Genomic DNA, 19,346 nt, shown 5'->3' with positions numbered 1-19,346 from the left:
GCCTGAATCCTTATTAGCTTGTGCCTTATTTAATTTATTTCCACCATATTCCTCCACCTGGGACAGGACATTAGATGAATGCTGCATGTGATTTATGTGTGAGTTATGTGGGGTAGAGGCAGGTTATTCGGTCTGGACATTTTCCCCCCTTAATGGATGGAAAGCTGTAGATATCACAGTGGCTGCAACATCACGACTCTGTTCCATTTACTGCATTGTTTCTCACTAATCTGGGACCGATTCCTGTTCCCAGTGACTCCTTAATGTTTAGCAGAAAGGTGTGATGGCTGTGAGTCAGGGTATCAGGGTGTTGGGGGAGTTTAAAAATGGTGATGCTGGGCTGTGAAGGTAAATAGGAGAAGAGGATGGTAATTCTGTGATCCCAGAGTATTTTGTAACAAGGGCACCCAAGGTCAGACCATTGCTCTGCTACAGAGGTCTTATATGACCTTAGAGAAGTCACCTGCATCTTAAACCCTTGTGAGTTTAGGTATTGTTAGGTATTGTTTAGGTATTAACTTCTTCTAGCTTCTAGAATTCAATGTCCCTTTGACTCTACATGGAGGAATATTTGTGTTCTCCAGCCTTGCAGGAGAATTTGAATGTTAATAGTTCAGCATAGGGAAGGCACTCTGATCCTTCAGTGACAGAATCTAAGAGAATGGTTCCTACAAGGTTTCTGACAGTATATCTGCAGGGTAGATAATGCATTCGCCAGGATGTCCATCTCATGGTGTTTCTCTCTTTTAGGCACAGCGTCTGTGGCAGTTGCTGGCATCTTTGCAGCCTTAAGGATCACAGAGAACAAGCTCTCTGACCAGAAGTTTGTTTTCCAGGGAGCTGGAGAGGTAGGAATGTTCCTGAGTTTGTACCTTAATAAGCTCCATCTTCAAATTTAGCGAGAGAAAAGTCAACTGTGAAACTTCCTGCAAGGCTTGGCTTCATGAGGATGAAGCACAGAAGCAGGTTCCTTGTCACTGGGCAGGATTGGGCCCCACAGGTGGATCTTGCTGCTGTGTGGAAGTTACCAACAGTCTTTCAGTGACCTCTTGGCCCACGAGTCCTGGGCAGACTTTGTGGATACTACAAGGATGCCCATGTGTCAGTGGGGTTTTAAGTACCTTTAGGGAAGTCTCTTATGAGGCAGGGTGCTGCAGGAATATTAAGGAGGCTGGTTTGAGTTCTCAGGGTTGGTGTCTAGGGTAAACCAGAACTTCTTTAGCAGCAGAGTCTAAAGGACTCAGAAAACTGTAAGAACACAACCTTGCTTTCTGGAGTCAGTGCCCCATGGCAGAAGCCAGGTCACCTGTATGGTGCTTTGCTCAAAGAGAGAGCAGGAAGAAGAAGCCTCCAAAGCCTGGTCTGTGGACTAAAGGTGTTGGTCCAGGACCTGTCTCAGTTCTCACCCACCTGTGAGACTTTGGGAAGATCTGTTACTATTTGTCTATCCCTCACTGAGACAAAGATTGCTCTCACTCTCTCTCCACCTGCTGGCAGACACATCTGTGCTGGTCACCATCTCTGGCACAGAGCCCCTCCTGCCTTGTTAGTCCCCATCTGGGCAGGAGGGCCAGGCACAGCTGTAGGACCACAAACACACAGCATGTCCAGGGCTGCTTTCCCAGGCAGGAATGGGAGAAGATTTTCCCCGTGGCCATGTTTCAGATGCAGCAGTCCCGCTTGGCTTTGAGTTCCTCTGTACTGGCATTGCCACCAGCATTTTTTAAGTGTCTGCCTCTTTTCCTCCCCTGCAGCAGCTGGTTTAAATTATGGAGACAGCCCCTGCTTGTCAAGGTACCACCTCTGCTTCTTCAGCCTGACCTGCAACCTGCTCTGCTGAATAATTGTGAGGGTTTTTATTTATGGCAGCACCTACAATGCTAAAATCAGCCTTGGCACTGTACAACCTTGGAGCAGACAGTCTCCCTGCTTTGTGCAGTGCTGGGGTATGACCCAACCCACATCTCATTTAAAACCTTCCCCCAAAAGATAATGATATCCCAATGAAGCAGTTACATTCTGTGTTCCAGGCTGCAATGGGAATAGCTCATCTCATCCTCATGGCCATGGAAAAGGAAGGAGTTTCACGAGAGGATGCCATCAAAAAAATTTGGATGGTGGACTCCAAAGGACTGATTGTGAAGGTGAATTTGTCTCCAGAGCTGAACCCTACTCCCCTGCCATCCACTGCCAGCTAGAGAGGCCAGAGCAGGCAGATACCTTGGACCCCTGCTCAGCCCTAAGTAAAGACTGCAGTTTTATTGGTGTCAGCATTGCTGCTCCTGCTTTCAGAAGACTAGGTCTCATGGTGACAAGAATGTGCCAGCAGCACTGGCTGCCCTAAAGGCAACGCTTTGGGCTGGGCCTCTAAAGTGGAAGGGTACCCTGCTGGTCATGGCCTCAAGCAGTGCTGGAAGTCTTGCACATCATATGGGGCATTATCACAGCAACATTGTGCCCTGCTCAGTGACCCAACCTCGCTCAGCTCCATTCTGCACTCCCTGTGTCCCCAGGGCCTCTGCCCTTGTCTCTCCTCAGACTTGAGGAGACTTGTGCTTTATGTACAAGTGAATGGCAGCCAGGTCCTTCCTCCACACAGTCAATGTACTTCAGTGGGTGAGAGGAGCAGAGGCCGGCCCAGTGTGACATTACACCAGCAGCTCGATGCCTGACTGGCTGATGCTGAGGTCCTGCTATGTGGAATCTGCTTTAGGTAGAGGGCTGAGAGATGAAATGAACTGAAGATGAGTTACTATGTTATGTGTCCACCTTTTGCCAACAGACCAAAGTTTGACTCCTCCCTTTTTCTCACAGGGCAGGAGCCACCTGAACCACGAGAAAGAAATGTTTGCCCAGGACCACCCCAGTGTGGACACACTGGAAGAAGTTGTGCAGAAAGTGAAGCCTACAGCAGTTATAGGTGGAGTTCACTTAATATAACCTTTTCCTGTCAATTCAGTTCTTAGGAGAGTTTGTGTCTTTCTTCCAGAGTCTCCTTTTGTTCTCCTAGTCAAAACAAAATGAGCTTTTTTCATCCTCATTTTGTCAGTTGAGTTCTCCATATCCTTTTCACGTTAACCATGGGGCACAGGCTTCCTCACTTTTGGAGCTGTAGGAGCCCTTCCAGACAGGGCTGTAGAGGGAGGTGCTGGGGGAGGCAGGATCTGGGACTCTCAAGCAACAAACGTTGCCCCACCAGGCTGGGCAGGACAAGAATGACAACAGGCACCTCAGGCAGGTCTTTGGGAGTCAGACTGGCCAAAACACTGGTGTCCACTCTGCCTGGAGGAGCAGAGGGCTTTATTTTGAGACAGGCTTTTAATCTCACCGTCAGATGAGAAAGTAACATTGCCACCTGCATCTCCAGAGATGAAGCCCATTCCCTCCCACAGTTCATATCCCAATCCCAGAGGGACCAGCCCGATGCACTGAAGTCAGACAGTGGGAAAGCACCACCTCACTGCTGTTGCTGTTGCAGGTGTCGCAGCTGTCGCAGGCGCTTTCACTGAGAAGCTGCTGAAGGACATGGCAGCCTTCAATGAGAGGCCCATCGTGTTCGCCCTGAGCAACCCCACGAGCAAAGCGGAGTGCACAGCGGAGCAGTGCTACCGCCTCACCCAGGTACCGCAGCTCAGCCCGGGGTGCACAGGGCCGTGGCTGTACCCAGGACACCACCATGGGGCTGGCCAAACAGCTGACAGCCTGCATAAGTTACAGTAAGACACATTCGAGGGGGTCGTCAAGACAGACTTTCACGCTGTGAGGAGGGTCAGGAGGTGGAGCAGGGGGCGAGGCCAAGATTGCTCATGTAGTCTCTGTCCTTGCAAGTTTTCAAGATGAGACTGGGTAAAGCCCTGATCAGCCTGGTCCGATTTCATAGCTGACCCTGCTGTGAGCAAGAATTTGTGTCCCTACCAGACTGAATTACTTGGTGATCCTCTAAAGAAAGTGCTTGCCTCTTTCACTCACAGCTGTCTGAGATGTCCCATCCTCCCCAGTTTCTGTCTCCTGTGTTTTGCCAACCTAGTTGTTTATGTAACTATTTCATCACCCATCTTAGACCCAATGTCACTGAAGAATTACAATCATGTGGATTGACTTGGCATGAGAAAGGAGCCCTTGTCTCACTCTTTCCTTTGCCGTCCCCACCACCTGCCTATGGCCAGAGCAATCACACAGCCCCAGACCTTTATCTCACATCAGTGTCTCTTCACACTCCATAAATGGTTGATAGAGAGGTAGGAAGACTCCTCAGCAAGATCAGAGCACTTGCAGTACACACACACATAGTGCTCAGTGGCCCTTTCTACGGCCCTGATCATGGCTCTGGGGGGTGGGTCCTCCCAAAGTGTCAGCTGGAGGTGGCTCTGGCGGAGATGCCTCTGCTGACTGAGATTTGGCAACCCTGAGCACAGATCATGATGAGCAGCAGAAATCTAAGTCTTCTCTTCTGAATCTGAATGCTTCTTTCTCTCTTTGATCAGGGCCGGGGAATATTTGCAAGTGGGAGTCCATTCCCAAAAGTAACCCTACCCAACGGACAGACCTTCTTCCCCGGCCAAGGAAACAACGCCTATGTCTTCCCAGGAGTGGCACTGGGAGTCATTGCCTGCGGAGTCCGGCACATCTCTGATGAAATCTTCCTCATCACAGCAGAGGTTTCCAACTGACATTTAACTGATATTGTAAAAAAGGTGATAAGAGGCACATGTATCTACTTCAGATGTTTTAAAGAACCTGACTCAGGACAATGCGTGGAGGGGAAATGGCTCAGCCTCAGCAAAAAGCTGCAGCCTTCTCCTGGCTCGGGGAAAGCTCACACTTCCATTACACCTACAGAGGTGCAGGAGCCATGACAGGGTTCTCCTCCACAACTGCTGCCCTGACACAGCAGTTCCCCACTCCGGCTCCAGTCTGAAGTCTGTAATGAAATGTGTACACATGTGTTTGAACAGGTCACGAGTTCCCACTCAGGACTAGTCCCAGCCCCAGTGCTGCTGTGGTTTCAGCCACTTACCATGTAATGCTAGGGAATGTGGTATGTACTTGAGACCATCCCTAAAAACTACCATTCTCTTGTTTCTAGGTTATTGCTGCTGAGGTGACCGAGCAGAATCTTGCAGAAGGAAGACTCTATCCCCCTTTGGACAGCATCAGAGAAGTGTCTCTCAAAATTGCTGTGAAAGTGAGTATTTCCACTCTTATTTCCACTTTTCATGGTAGGGAGGACAGGAATTGCCCTGGCATCCTTTTTCCTTTGTGTTTTTTTAATTCAATTTATTCTTAAGTCTAAAGCAACCATTCTCAGGAATTCTTCCGGCCATAATTGCTGCTTTGATTTCTTCCATCATTAAAACCCAAATGTGAAAAATACATTCTGACTCGGGGTGCTTCACAGCTCACAAAGCTCTGCTTTATTGCTTGAAGCTGTGAGTCCTCAGGACTTCAAAAAATGAGGTTTAGAGTCAAATTCAAACATGACTCAAGTTGCCAAAAGATTTTCGCTTCCAAATTGCTATTTTGGAACCTTTCCTCCTGTATTTAGTAAGGACCTAAGTACATAAATACTATTCCAGATCTGGGCTTGTCTAATTATGGGTTTACTGCCCTGTATATATCAGATCTGTAATTCAGAGACACCCACTGAGGATCTCCTCGGCCTGCTCAGAGCTACTGATGGATGCAGAGTGTAGCCGAGGCACCCATGGGTGTGAGCAGAGCTGGCCAAAGGGCTGCTCTCCTTCTTCACCTGCACACCCCGACCATTCTGCCAGGGCAGGGGTCTGCATTTCTTACCAGCCACTGGTTGCAGGCAGCTTGCATTTCCTCACCCAACTGAGGGTGAAGTGCAGCTGACTCACAAAGAGAAGAAAGCAAAAACTGCACAACTCTGAGAGGAGGGAAGAGAGAAAACACAGACGGGGCCAAACTGCAGTTGGTTTCAACTTCATGACATGCCAGCATTGTTTCAGCAGCTCATTTTGCTTATCTTTTTGCAGATTGTTGACTGGGCCTACAAGCACGGCCTCGCTTCTTGGTACCCCGAGCCAGCAGACAAGGAAACCTTTGTGAAACAGCTCATGTACAGCCCTGACTACGATTCGTTTGTTCTTGACGATTACAGGTGGCCCCCCACAGCCATGCAAACACAAAATATATAATGTTCTGTGAGAACTGTTCTCTCCTTTTTGCCATCAGTTCCTGTGGCCCATGTCATTGCTGATATAATGCAACTCCAGGCTTGCAGAATGATAAAAGTAAATGAATCCAAGTCGTTTTTTACTTGCCACTGATTTTTGTCTGGGGGAGCATGTCAGTAGGGAATAAAATGGAGTTCAGGGTGGGCAGTGGGTACTCCAGTGAGAGAGACAGACTGGCTGCAGCCCATCCCAGTCAGTCAGCACTGCTGATTGTTGATTGCTTAACATACTGCCTGCTCTCAGCTGCCCTGGGATAAGCTACCTGGGCCACCTGAGAAGCACAGAATCCCATTGCTACTGGGAGTGCCCATAGGAAGCTCGAATCTACGTGGCCATCCCTCACACATGACAGCCACACTTTGCCTGTGGCTCTCTGGATGTAATGGGAAGTGTGTGCATTGCCCTGGGAGGGCTGCACACTTGGGAAGCACTGCTCTTTTCTGCTTCCAAAGTCCCTGATGTTTGGGGAGTCTCAACTGGTGCATGGGTCACACAGCCTGGCACTGGCATCTGCCACACCCCATGGAAACAAACCCCAAAACCTCCCTCAACCCCATGGGGACAACAGACCCCCTCCCCTCCTCAATTCAGGTGGCCCTTCAAGGGAACAAGAGTGAAGGGACACATGGGGGACAGCTGAGCTGGAGAGCAGGACACCCCCAAAACCACATACATTTCAGGTTCAGGGAGAGACACTAACAAATACTCATTTCCTGGGCAAGAGACTTTGAAACTGAGGCTTCCTTGCCTTTTTCATGGTTTCTGGAAAGAACTCTGCTTTTGAGAAGGGAGGTAGCAGGGCAGAAATTCCTTTTTCTTTATTTCAGAAAGGTGTCTATACAACTTTTAGTTTCTTCCTTCTTCTCCTTCCCATGCACCTCCCCATTGCTTAGGTAAAGGCTTCACCTTTCTGTGTGTTAAGGTTCTGGGCTTGACATCCCAAGTGTTTGGAAAGAATGAAAAAAAAAAAGGAAAAAAAAAAAAAGAGGGAATGTCTTTTCTAGGTGAAGCTCAGAAGAGAAGACATTTTCCTGAACAGCCTGGGAGCATCAGGGAGTGCACAGGGGTCTCATGACAAGTCACCTGACAGTCTTCCTCTTCAAACACAGCCAACAAGGCTTTACGCCTCCACCTATGAAGCCAAAGACAAAACGCTTTAGGACAGATGGCTTGAAAGTCATAATTCTGCCACTATTCTAGAAATCAGACTTGCAGAAGCACAGTTTTTTCTTCAGAATACTAGTTCTGGTCCAACTCATCTTGACCAGACAAATGGTGACTCCAAAAAAAGGACCAAACAAGCCATGCTCTTGCCACAGCAGGAGCCTCCTTTTATCCTCTGGACTTGCCTGATATCTGTTATGCCTTGGAGGGATGAGGACAGACAGAGCCAGCAGCCCCTGCTTGCTCTTTAGAGGCAGTGATACTCCAGGGACATGGTTACCTTCACCCCACAGTTTCTCTGCAGAAGCAAATGGCTTCTGGGAGGGAAGTCTGAAGGTGCTTTCCATACCTGGACCCTTCTTCCTGTAAGTGTCTGAGCCATTTCTCATTGGAATGCAGGAACAGCCCAGGATGTTGAACAAGCTGAGACACACGTGGAGTGATCCCCAGAGCCTGTGGCCTCTCCCCATACCATGAGCTCAGCCCAGACCGCTGTTACCATCTCTGTTTGGTTAACAACTGTAAAAAAGCTCGCTCACTCCTGGCAGTGGCAGGGAAAGAGAACCAGAGGGTAAAAGTAAGAAAATCTCTGGGCTGAAATGAAAGGCAGATTGATAGGTAAAGCAAAACCTGCACACACCAGGCATCTCCAGAAGCCAGCACTCATATTACTTGTTCTCTTAGGTTCTTCCTCCATCCTTGCTGCTCCCTTCTTTTCCTTCCACCTGCCCCTTGGGAGTCTGAAAAGGCCCTTTCCTAGCAGCTCTTTCAGGTGCTACATAGAGCCCAGTCCTGGAAACAAGAAGACAACAGAACCTAGTCCTTGGAAAAGGTCTCCCTCCAGCTCCTTTCCAACCAGTGGTCCTTCTGAGACAGACTTCTCCCTCCAGGCTCTGTCCCTTGCTGCCCCCCTGGTGTCCTGCAGGAGCTGCTTTCCCATGCTGGCAGCAGTCTGCAGACACACAGCTGGAGGAGTCCTCTCCTCAGTTTGTGCTCCCCACCAGGTCACACGCTGTGCAGCAGAGGGCACAGCTGCTGGGGGACAGTGCCTGGCACAGACATTAGCCCTGAGCTGTGCTGCTCAGCTGGGGACTGACACCTGGGCTGCTCAGGTGCAGGTGTTCCCCTCAGGACAGAGGGGTCAATCCTGGGGGTTCACGAAACAAGCACCCAGAGTGGGCATCTTCTCCTGCCACTTCCGTGATACACCAATGTGTGGTCCAAAATGCTGGGGTAGGCTCCTTAGGGAAATTCTTGTTGGGTGACAGTGCAAGACAGAAAGTGATCTTGTGTGGGAAGTGGTTCTGCCATTGGTGCTCCTCTTCTGCCTGCCACAAAGATGGGTTTTCCTCAAAAAAAAGAGCCTTATCTTTTCCCAAAAGCCCCAAGACCTCTCTGTCCTTGGCCAAGAGAACAAACAGGGAATGATACCAGGCTACAGAGGCAGGGCAGTGCGCAGCTCAAGAAGAAGAGAGCCTGCTGAACCAAAACAAAAAGCTGCTTGGAGCAGGATGGAGGCTCCACCTGGGCTTCCTTGCAAATAGGAGAGGTCATTCAGGCAACTATTTTACTGTGATAGTGCACACATTGGTTTCATTCTATCGAAAAACCTGTGGCATGGAGTGTGAGATTGTTCATCTTCAATCCATCTTCCTTTTCCAGCTCCTGCAAACAAATACCTTGCAAAACTCTCCATCTGGAAGCAATTCTGTTGTTTACGAGGCCGTGTGGTTTCACCGCAGGAAACACTCACTGTGCCCTCCTCTGCTCACAGCCGGTCGGCTGCTAGAGGGCAGCGTCGACTCCTTGGTACTGGGGAGAGACTTTCAGGACAGCAGCTCCTCTCCGGCCTCCATCGAGATTTCCACAGCTTTGCTCTCGTGTCTCAGTTCCTACAGGGCTTCCTTTCTTCTTCCCAGCTGTCTCCTCACCCGGGTGCCCCACACGGGGACGCGAGGCAGCACTGCCACTTGAGCTGTCACCCTTCCTGCCTCTGCCTGCCCTCGGCCCCCGGGGCAGGCAGCACAGCCCCCTTCCACCTGGTATCCATGGCCAGCAGCTGTGGGGCAGTTTTAGCCCACGGCCCCTGGGCTGCAGGGGGCCAGCTGGAGCCAGGGGCTCTTCCCCATCATTCCTTCCCACAGCAGCCAGCCATGGAGAGCCAAAGCCCGCCGTGGGACAGCCTGCACGCTCGGTCCCTCAGGGGCACTGCTGCCTTGTCACCCTGTCACCCTGCACAGACCTGTGCGGGAGCAGGCACACGCTGCCGCGGGCAGCGACTCGTCACAGCAAAGTCACTTGTCACTGGCTTCTCCAAAGGGTGAGGATCTCCTTTGCCCCTCCATGTAAAACACGGGCTGTGCTTTCGCTTGCCCCGCAGGCGAAGAAGCTGCCGAAGCCAGCCCACGCTCCCTGCGGCGCCGGGGCGGAAGGGAAGGGGGCCCGGGAGCGCAGCAAGGGGGGCGGGAGCCTCTCCTGGCAGCGAGGCTGTGCCCGCCCTGCGACTTCCCGGCCACAGGCCGCGCCCTGTGTGCGCACCGTGTAGGAGCCGAAGGGAACCACTTGGGGACTGTAGAGGACTTCGATGCGCGGCTTTTCCCAGCGGAGAAGGTTCTGTCGGCCGTACCTCAAATTTCGCCAGGGACTTGAGCAGTGGCAGTGAAAATTCTTTTCTTGTCCAGTTTCGTACAAGAAAAATCTCCCGCAGAGGGAATACTTACTGGAACTGGAGTTGCTGGGCGCCGGCCCTACAAGGAACATCAGCTAGTAAAAGAGACTAAATTGGTGTAGGAAAAACTCGAGTTGAATATTGTGGGACTTTAGCTACTGTCTGTGTTTTGTTTTCTAATTTAAAGCAAGGATATTTCTAGCAACTCGTTTGGGATTTCTTTGCTCCCAGTTATTCTCTCAGCAGCAGGAAAATTCTCTATTCTTAAATTATTCTTTTGTCCTTCCTTTAAAAAATGAGGTGATTTGAAACCAGTGATAAAAGTAGCATAAACACAAGAAAAATGTGTCAAGAGATGTAATAATGTGGCAATATTAATACCTATTTCAAGCTCAGAAGGGATTAATTTGTCATCCAAACATGATGCTAAGCCTGGCAATTGCCTGATATCTGAATTACCTCTGCCAGGAAAAAAACCCTTCATTTCTCTTTGCCTCATCACTCATGTCTCTCCTCTTATTAACCAAAATTTTATCTTATTTATAATTCCAATCGATCTGGATTAGCCAGGTAGCATTTGTCCTGTAGTAAAATTCATTCTTCCTTCCCTGGCAGGGCCCATCCATTGGCCAAGACAGCACATTGCTTGGAGTTGCCACAGGCTGTAGCACTGGCTCATCTCCAGGAGCATCCAGAAACCAGCGTGTGGCTCTGACAACCCGAGGGGCTCTGGACAATACAATAAAAATAAATTATATTGAAGTCAGGGCCATCCTCCTCTGGCCTGACTTTTTACTTCAGCCCCTGTGCCTGGTGTTCTGTCAGCTGGCTCTAGGCGTGAAGGGTCATCTAAGCCATAAAAAAGTATTAACCACAGACTTCTGGAAGAAAGTCAGGATGTCTGGACATCACATTTGTATTAGGCACACCAGGCATGTTCTTACAAGCAGCCACCCCAAATTAAGCCTCTACCCTTTAAGTCATGTTCTGAGGCTTCTTCCTCCCAAGCCCTGACTTCATGTGCAAATGGGAGACATTTGTTTTGCTGGCACTTCAAGGGTGTGCTGACCTTTCCATCCTGAAAGGAAAATCTTGATAAAATCACTAATTAATGACTGAGTTTGAATCATTTGTCCCAGATATGTGGGTAAACAAAGAAGCTAAAGGTCTGGCTATTAAACAGGAAAGAAAGGTTTTTTCTTCATAGAGCGAGCTGTTCAAATACCTAAAATGCTGGTAATTGATTTATATGCAATTATTGGAGTGCATAGAAGCAATTATAGCTGTTCTTTGAAGCCCAGTTCTACTGTGAGGCGTTACTATGCAAAAAATTCCTTATTAGTTACCCACACATGATGAAAAATGGTGGTAGAAGGATGGAATTTCTCTTCATTTAAACTTCATACCCAATTTTACCCCTCTGATCTCTGCTTTCTGTATCTTGAGAATAACAGGGCTGTTTACTCCAGGACAAACCACTGACAGGGAAGAGATTGCTGGAATGGGAGGGGATTTGATCACAGAACTGTAACACTGGCTGGTATTATTTAAACGAGATCTGCCAGAGTCCAGGCCAACTCATAGTCACCCAGGCTGTATTCATACAGTCAGCAGTCAGAGCACTAAATGTTATTTTAATCTGTAACTCCTGCAGATTGGTCTGGAAAATCACTGAGATGTCCAGAGATCTCACAGACTGGCTATGAACCTCCATCATGTTTCAGGGTGCTCAGCCTTAATACCCAAATAAACATTCTGGCTAACTTGGGACCTGAGCACATCAAAGAGAGGTGGGAAGAGAAGGAAATAAGAATGTCATGCTAAGGGGGGGTCCAGAACAGCTCTCAATGCCACCTTGGAGTGTTGTGTCCGCCTGAACCCAGAGCAGAGTCCTGAGCACACTCAGCACAAGCTCAAGCTCCTCACTATGAGGTTTGGAAGACAGAAAGGGTCATGTCTGCTACATCATTGAAATCAGTCATGGGGATCAGTCCCTATAAATTTCTCCTTTACCCTGTGGTACAGAAGAGCCTGTATCACATTCTGCAATTAAGAATAAAGGAAAAAAATCCAGGCCACCACCTCTCCTGTGCCACCATCCTTGGTGCAGCAGCTTCTCAGGCAGGATTCTTCTGTTTGAAGAGTATTGTGGCAACATCAAATTAAAAGTCATTCACTGAGCTTTCACCATTGTGGAGGTACACAGGGTTGAAGCAGTGGGCCTCTATCTTTTATGAAGCTGAACAAAAATAAAATTAGTAACAATTATGCCCAGCTTCTCCAAGAGAGAGCAGTCTGTATTCCCCATCTACAGCTACCAGCAAAGTGATTTGTCACCCAGTCTCTCAGGTTTAACTCGCTCCCAGTCTGACAGCAGATTTGCTTCACTTAGCTGTGGCTGAAACGGCTGAGCTGACTTCCAGCCATTCTTGGGCTAAGCCAAACAGCCCCCACTTCACTCCAAACCCTCTCTGAAGATGCACTTGGGCACTGATTACAGGTTGTAGTGAAGGAGGCACAGGTACAGTTCCCTTCAGCATATAACTAAGGGATGGCACCTACAGCAAAGAGACCGCGTAGAAAATGGAGACAGTCACCTCTTGATCTGGCACAGCAGGATTTGCCAGAATTTGTTCAGCAGAGCCCACAGACTGAATTACAATTAGCTGCTAAGGCTGAAGCAGTCTAAAATGCCCACCAGGAGACATCCTAATACACAAAACATGCACTAACAGGAGCACCAGAACCCTTTACTACAAATCCTGAATCCTCTCCTCCCTCCCTCAGTACAGACCAGTCTACCTTTTCTTATATGCCAAACATTGGTGGGGAATACCTGGAGGGAGCACAGGGTAAATCCTGCAGTTTTAGCTGCCTCTGGGAGGGTGATACAGATTGTATAAATGAGATGTGATTCCCCCATTTCAAAGAAGGAGAGATGACGGATCATTTGGGAAATGCTGCCTATTCCTCAAATCCCACACTGGCCAATTCAAGCAATTAAAAATACTTTCCACTGACAGCAATGAAGTGACATTGAGTCTGTGATCTCTGGACAACCATAGGTCTGTGGACTACAACCATAACAACCCTAAAAAATAAGGCTTTGACAGTACATTTACATTTCATATGGAGGGGGTCCAAAAAGCATAAAAGGCTGAAAACCTGCAGGCTGGTGAAGTAGTTCTCTGCCAGTGAGGGAGGGGATAATCAGGGTTACAGTGAGGTATTGAAAATTATTTTAAAACATCTTCATCTTTCACAGCATCACCTTTCAGCAGTCCCCTGCCAATCTTCACCCACACAGAACTGGGGAGAGGGCATTCATTATAATACACTATTTTTAGTTGTTTATGTAGATGTGTTACAAATACTACTGGATTTTAAGCAAGTGTTCACCAGCCTCTTTGGCTGATACAAAGCTATCCTAAAAGCATTTCCATCTCTCACTTCATATAGTCAGGTCTGTAAGCTTGAGCTCTCACATTCTCATCTGAATTTCTCGGATGTCTCTACAGAATTGCTCCACCACCTTTTTCCTCCTGTTGCAGAATGACCTTCAGTTTTTGCACTGTTGCCAAAAGCAGTTTATTTAAAAAGTCAGAAAACAAAAAGAGTTTACAATAAACTGATGTATCTTTTTCACTAACGCTGTTTGATCAACTATGTAAGCTCAATGAAGATGACTCATCATCGATGGCCAGGCTGTACTAGAGCTTTCCCAAGATCAGGCCATGAAATAGTTAATGAGACTGTTTCAAAACACTTCAAAAAAAGCAATCTTTCTGCTTTCTGAAAGTGGCGTTGGAATAGACCCAGACCATTTAAGTCACAAAATACCGAGGCACAGTAGTAATTATTCATGGTGAACCCTTACTTATTTGTCAGTAAGCCACCATTAAGGAAAGGTTAAGATTCCTTCATTTAAAATGAGAAGCAAGGGTTCTCGTCATCCCCCGTTATCATCTTTGACTGTATATGAAAAATTATTAACACGTGTATGCTTTCCCATCAAAATCTCCAGTAACATTAGGCAGTATGTGTAAAATACACCAGCAACAGAATGGAGTTTAGTGTTTCTGAGGAACTCAGTGCAGGCTTTGTAAAATGAAATAGTTTGGTAGTCTGACCTCGATCCAACCAAACAGAACCCATTTCCTTTCAAAGGGACACACTTCTTTTAAGACAGAAAAGCTAAAAAGAATCAGCTTTAGTCCTTAGGGACAGACTCCTTATAAAAGTGCATCAAAAAAACCAAAATATCTTGCTCAATTAGAAAAGCTTTTATTCTTGCAGATGGTTAAGATTATGATCTTCAGTGTTTCAGAGGAGAAAACAATATCCCAAGGGTGTTTCTGAGTGAGACTGTTAGGTGATGTTTTCAGTGCCTGCGCTATTCAAGCTGGGGGAAACAACCCAACAAAAAGAGCCCACACATGCACAAAGGAGATCAAAGATGCAGCCTCACTAGATGGCAACCCCTGGGCTGCTCGGGTGCCCTCACTGCCTCCACAGTGTGGAGAGGTTCTCCAGCACTCCTCAGGAGTTACACAGAAGTCCTCTGTTTGGTCTGTGTTGTGGGAAAAGCTGTTGTTAGCTCCTTTCCAGGCTTATCAGACTTCCCATGCCAGGTACTCCTCAAATACGAATACATCCTCTGGCAGCAGTGTAGCCATACTTCGAAGAACACTGATTTCTAGATCTCTTTTTTTTCTTTCAGTGCAAGCTCCTGTAATCTGAACATCCCCCTTAAGGAACTATTGTAGGATAGAGGCTATGCTGAAGAGACATCTGCAGCTGCTGCTCAGTCAGGATGATTCCTGGAACCTGCCCCCAACTTCTTGCAAGCCCTCCCAACCTGGCAGCATTGGGAATGGGCTGCCACCCCAGCCTTGGACCAGCCCAGCCCTGCTGGCACCCACAGAGCTGCTTTTCCCACTGGTTTTAGACAAGGTCTAACCCAAGAAGGCAAATGATGCTTAGCTTCTGAGCACCACAGGACACCATCTGCAAGGCAGTAGAGCACCAAATGAGCAAAAACCACCAGCAGGTCAGATTTGTGGCCCTTCATGGCTACTTGGAATAAGAAGGTGAGGTCAGTGGGCAATCAGACCACTCAGGTTTGCAATGTCTATCCCAGAATCAATTCCTGAAAACCTCCTTCTGACGTTTTCTGAGCAAATCTCACTGACACCTGTGAGACAGCTGACAGGATAGGCTATAAGGTCTTCAGGATTAGATCGCCAGTTAATGCACATTTGCCTACTGAGCTTATGAGATAAATAAATCCTTAAAAAGGTGGGTTTGTTCCTTGGCAGAGACCCCTGCGTTATCAGCTCCCCATCATTTGCCTGGCCTGCTGAAAGCACAAATCTCAGGTGCACAGCTCAGGTGAGAAAAGTGGGCACTGAGATTATTAGCACAGCATTGTCAAACTGAAATATTCTGAGCAGCTGCCAAGACATGCTGCGAATTCACATGCTTGAAGTAGAAGCTAAACAAACAAAAAAATAATACAATGCATCTCCATCTGAAGACCCAGCTGGTCTTGCCCAGGTAGTCTCAGATGCAGTTAGACACAAGCTCTGCTGGGAGCTAGCAGCATGCAGCTCACAAATGCAAACTGGGACGTTTGCCAAAGTGAAGAAGGCAGGACAGAGCTTACAGAGCAGGACATTGTCCCATCATCAAAACCAGCACCAGGGCAGGATTAACCTAATTTGTAGCTACCTTGGCTGGACAGGCTGCCCATTGAGCCTCATACACGCTCTACTGTATAAACTGCTGCAAAATTGCTCTTGAAAAATGCATTTCCTCAACAGCACTCAGCTGTCAGATGCTGGAGTGTTGCAGACATTCATCCATCGTGGTTCCTTTCCATACAGCTTGTGGAGACCTTGGGTGGCTTTTGGGGAGGAAAGAGGCAGCAGCAGCTATAGCTCTTGCTTTTAAAAGTAAAATTAAAATTTGCCAAAACAAATTATCTCATTTTATTTCCAAAAGATTTTGCTTCACCTCTACACAGTTCCCAGCATGCTGACCCCAAATCTCTGAAAAGTTAAATCTGAGTTGAAGAATGAAAAAAAATTGGTTTACCTCTCACATTATCTTTTAAAAGACAGAAGGCAGAAGGATTTGTCGCAACCGAGGGTAAAACCCCCAGCTGATCCGTATGTGGATCCCGTTTCAAAAACAAACAATTCACTTGGGGCTGGCAGGGAGCCAGACTGCGGGATTGCCTTTGAAAACTTGCATCTCAATAGGAAACCTCCGAGTATTTTGATCTGTTTTTATAACTGTAACAATTTTCATCCCTTGACTTTGTAGCATATTATCGCTCCTTTCTTTCCACTAAGTTACAGAAACAGACGGTACAAATGAAGGCAAAACAAGCACGGGTCGCTGTGGATAAAATACAGCATTTCAAAAGATTTAGAAAAGAAAAAACCCGCTGCCCATCTTAACTCCTGCCAAGAAACCATGTCAGAGGATGGAGGCACAGTGAAAGCCCCCTAGACGCCGCGTCTCAACAGCAGTAACAACCACAGATCTCGGATCTATTGTGTACCTTTATTTTTATAGGACCTATCATAAACTCTTTTACATAACTTAAGTGATTATCAAATAATCTCCTGTACACAATGAGACAGAGCCGCATTGCTTTCTGAGCTTTGACACATTCCTGGAAGAAATCCAACAGTCTGTAGGAATCACATGGCCGCAGTGGCTACAGTACATTTTTGTCCCGAACGTACACCATCAATTAACTTACGAATCGCTGTAAATTGCCGTTTGCAAGATCCTGCAAGCTGTTGTTAAAATTTCAGGACACTGAGTTTTGGTAGCAGCATTTTTAATTTTGCTTCACTTTCTTGCCTTTGTGTCCTCAGCTGAACACCTGCCAGCACTTGTGACAAACGTGAGCCTGGGAAAAATGTTAAACGCACCTCAAGTGTTGACATGAGCTTTAGATTTAGACTGAAATCATTGACGACTGGTCCCCGCGGCCTCTGAGGAACGCAGCCCCTGTTCCCACGTCGCCTACAGGTACAGCAACGCGTCTGCCTACCGCCAGCCAAGCCCTGGCCCCAGAGGAAGGAGGATGAAAGGGGGGCACCGGCCGCTACAAAAACACCTGAAGAAACCCAAAGTTTCACATTTTATTTGCAGCGTCGCCCAAACCGCAGGAGGAGGAGACTGGCAGTGCACAAGGGTGAATCCTGCGGGGGCCGTGGTCGCGGTTTCGGGTGCGGGGCTCTCACATGCAGCGGGGTGTGTGGAGCCCCGTGCGGCCTCCGCGCCGCCCCAGCGTTCGCCCGCCCCGGCGGGGGGCTCCGGGCTCCGCTGCCCGCCTCGCAGTCCCGGCGGACCCCGAGCCCCGGCCGCCCTACAGCCCGGGGTAGCCCCCGCGGTGGTACCCGCCGCCATAGTCGTAGGGCGGCTGCGGCGGGGGTAGCGGGCACTCGGGGAAGAAGGGGGCGAAGCCCGCTGGCATGTGCCCGCCGGGCTCCTCGCTGCCGCCGCCGGCGGGCACGGGCTCCGCGCCGCCGGGATAGAGCGGGCGCAGCGGCTCGGCCGGCGCCTTCCTGGGCGGGCTGCAGGGCGCGGCCGGGCTCCAGGGCGGCTCGGGGTACAGCAGCCCGCCCAGCAGCGGGTGCGGGCCGGCGGGCAGCGGCAGCTCGTACAGCCCGTGCTCCAGCCCCAGCTCGGCGGGCAGGCGGCCGCCGAAGGCGTCGGTCGGGGCGGCGTGCTCGGGCAGCAGCGCGCCGTACTCGGGGCACAGCAGCTCGAAGAATTCGGTCGCCTCCGCGGCCCCGCCCCCGCCGCCCTTCTCCGGCTCCTTGGCGGGCGGCCCGCGGGCGGCGGGGCCGGGCAGCGCCGGCTCCGTGAAGAAGGAGGGCGGCAGGTTGCGGTCCCGCAGCGGCACCTTCCGCGGGCCGCCCGCCGCCTTCTCCCCGCCGCCCGCCTTCGCCTCGGCGCCGCCCGCCGCGCCCCGGCCCCGCTGCAGGGAGCCGAAGAGGGCGGCCAGGCTCTTGCTCTGGAGGCTGCTGCCGGCCGCCTGCGCGGGCTCCCGGCGCGGCGGGGGCCGGGCGGGGCAGGCGGCGGGCGGCGGCGGCGGCGCGGGCGGCGGGGCGGCGGCGGCGGCGATGATGCCGGTGCAGCGCTTGATCTGCTTCTGCAGGTACTTCCTATGGTTCACCTTCCGCCGGGACTTCACCGGCCGGTCCAGCGCCAGCTTGATGTTGCTGGAAGCCGAGTCGATGAAGCTCAGCAGGTCCCGGGTGGCTTCTCTAAAGTCCCCTGCGTCACCGCCGCCGCCCTCGTAGCCCTTCTCCAGGTCAGCATAGCCCAGGAGCCCGCCGGCGGCGGGGAAGCAGAAGGAGAGGAGGTGGTGGGGGCTGAGCAGCGCGGCGGGCACGGCCATGGCCGGCGGCGAACGCCGCCGCCCCGCGTTCCGAGGGGCTCTGCTGGGATGCGCCGCGCGGGCGGCGGCAGCGGCGGCGGCAGCGGGGAAAAGGCGGCGGGCGGGGAAGGAGGAGGAGGAGGGATCAGAGCGGGGCTTGCCCCGACCCTCCCCGCCTCCCTGCCGGGAGCCCGGGGGCCGGGCTGGCTGCACCCACCCACCCACCGACCCAGGCGGGAACATGGGCAGCGGCGGGACGGGACGAGCATCGCTCCCGGGACTTGGACGCACACCCCTGGGACAGATACGCAGCCCCGCGGGACAGGTGTGCACACGCGCCCCGGGACAGGTGGACAGGCATCCCCATACCAAACACATACAGTCGTCCCGGAGCAGGTGCACAGCATCCTCCAGACCCCATCAGTCTTGTCCCCTCCTCCTGCAGTTGCTCAGCTGGCAGAAAACATATTCCTCTGTCTGGGGCCAGCCCCGGCGCTTGCACGGCTCTGGGTGCAAGGGCACGGGGACATGCTCTTGCTCTGACAGCCGCCAGGATACACACACTTAAACTGATTTGTAAAGGGTGCTTTTTTCCAAGCTCATTGCTATGCACATTACACAGCATATTCTCTGTCTAGTCATGTCCTAAGAAAATCCAGAGCTGTGATCCAGTAGAGATTTCAAATGACTGGGGTGCACTGAGTTAAAGTCACAGAATCCTGGAATGGTTTGGGTTGGAAAGGACTTTAAAGATCATCTATTCCAGCTCCCCTACAGTGGCCAGGGACACCTTCCACTAGACCACCTTGCCTATGGTGTTGCATGGATTTACTGAAGCAGCAGTATAAATCTTCCATATGGAAGGTAGAAAAATTAGTGAAGTAGCTACTTAAAGTACTGGTAACAGCTC

At 50.2% G+C, this 19,346-nt stretch overlaps 2 protein-coding genes across 4 annotated transcripts in view; one reads left to right on the top strand and one right to left on the bottom strand.

Annotated features, from left to right (window-relative positions):
- Nucleotides 1-6,277, top strand: part of ME3 (malic enzyme 3) — a 119,862-nt gene extending 113,585 nt beyond the window's left edge. For 2 of the 3 annotated variants that reach the window (XM_048294490.1, XM_048294491.1), the window contains exons 8-14: nucleotides 751-848; nucleotides 2,031-2,144; nucleotides 2,815-2,920; nucleotides 3,479-3,621; nucleotides 4,485-4,658; nucleotides 5,087-5,185; nucleotides 6,000-6,277. In XM_048294490.1, coding sequence (XP_048150447.1) covers nucleotides 751-848; nucleotides 2,031-2,144; nucleotides 2,815-2,920; nucleotides 3,479-3,621; nucleotides 4,485-4,658; nucleotides 5,087-5,185; nucleotides 6,000-6,161 — 896 coding nt within the window. In that variant the 3' untranslated portion in view covers nucleotides 6,162-6,277. Of the gene's footprint in view, nucleotides 1-750; nucleotides 849-2,030; nucleotides 2,145-2,814; nucleotides 2,921-3,478; nucleotides 3,622-4,484; nucleotides 4,695-5,086; nucleotides 5,186-5,999 lie in introns of those variants that run through there. The other variant, XM_048294492.1, reaches the window with a different exon arrangement.
- Nucleotides 6,278-16,583: 10,306 nt separating this feature from the next.
- On the bottom strand, nucleotides 16,584-18,986 carry FAM181B (family with sequence similarity 181 member B). The gene has a single exon (XM_048294495.1). The coding sequence runs from the start codon at nucleotides 18,812-18,814 to the stop codon at nucleotides 17,420-17,422; it is 1,395 nt and encodes a 464-aa protein (XP_048150452.1). The 5' UTR covers nucleotides 18,815-18,986; the 3' UTR covers nucleotides 16,584-17,419.
- Between the last annotated feature and the right edge of the window lie 360 nt (nucleotides 18,987-19,346).

This window comes from Corvus hawaiiensis, chromosome 2 (assembly GCF_020740725.1).
Source record: "Corvus hawaiiensis isolate bCorHaw1 chromosome 2, bCorHaw1.pri.cur, whole genome shotgun sequence".
In the NCBI taxonomy this organism is placed as follows: Eukaryota; Metazoa; Chordata; class Aves; order Passeriformes; family Corvidae; genus Corvus; species Corvus hawaiiensis.
This window is presented reverse-complemented; position numbering and strand designations above follow the sequence as displayed.

Coding starts and splice junctions, on each gene's coding strand:
- FAM181B (XM_048294495.1), bottom strand. CDS start 18,814: ATGTGTTTGGTATGGGGATGCCTGTCCACCTGTCCCGGGGCGCGTGTG.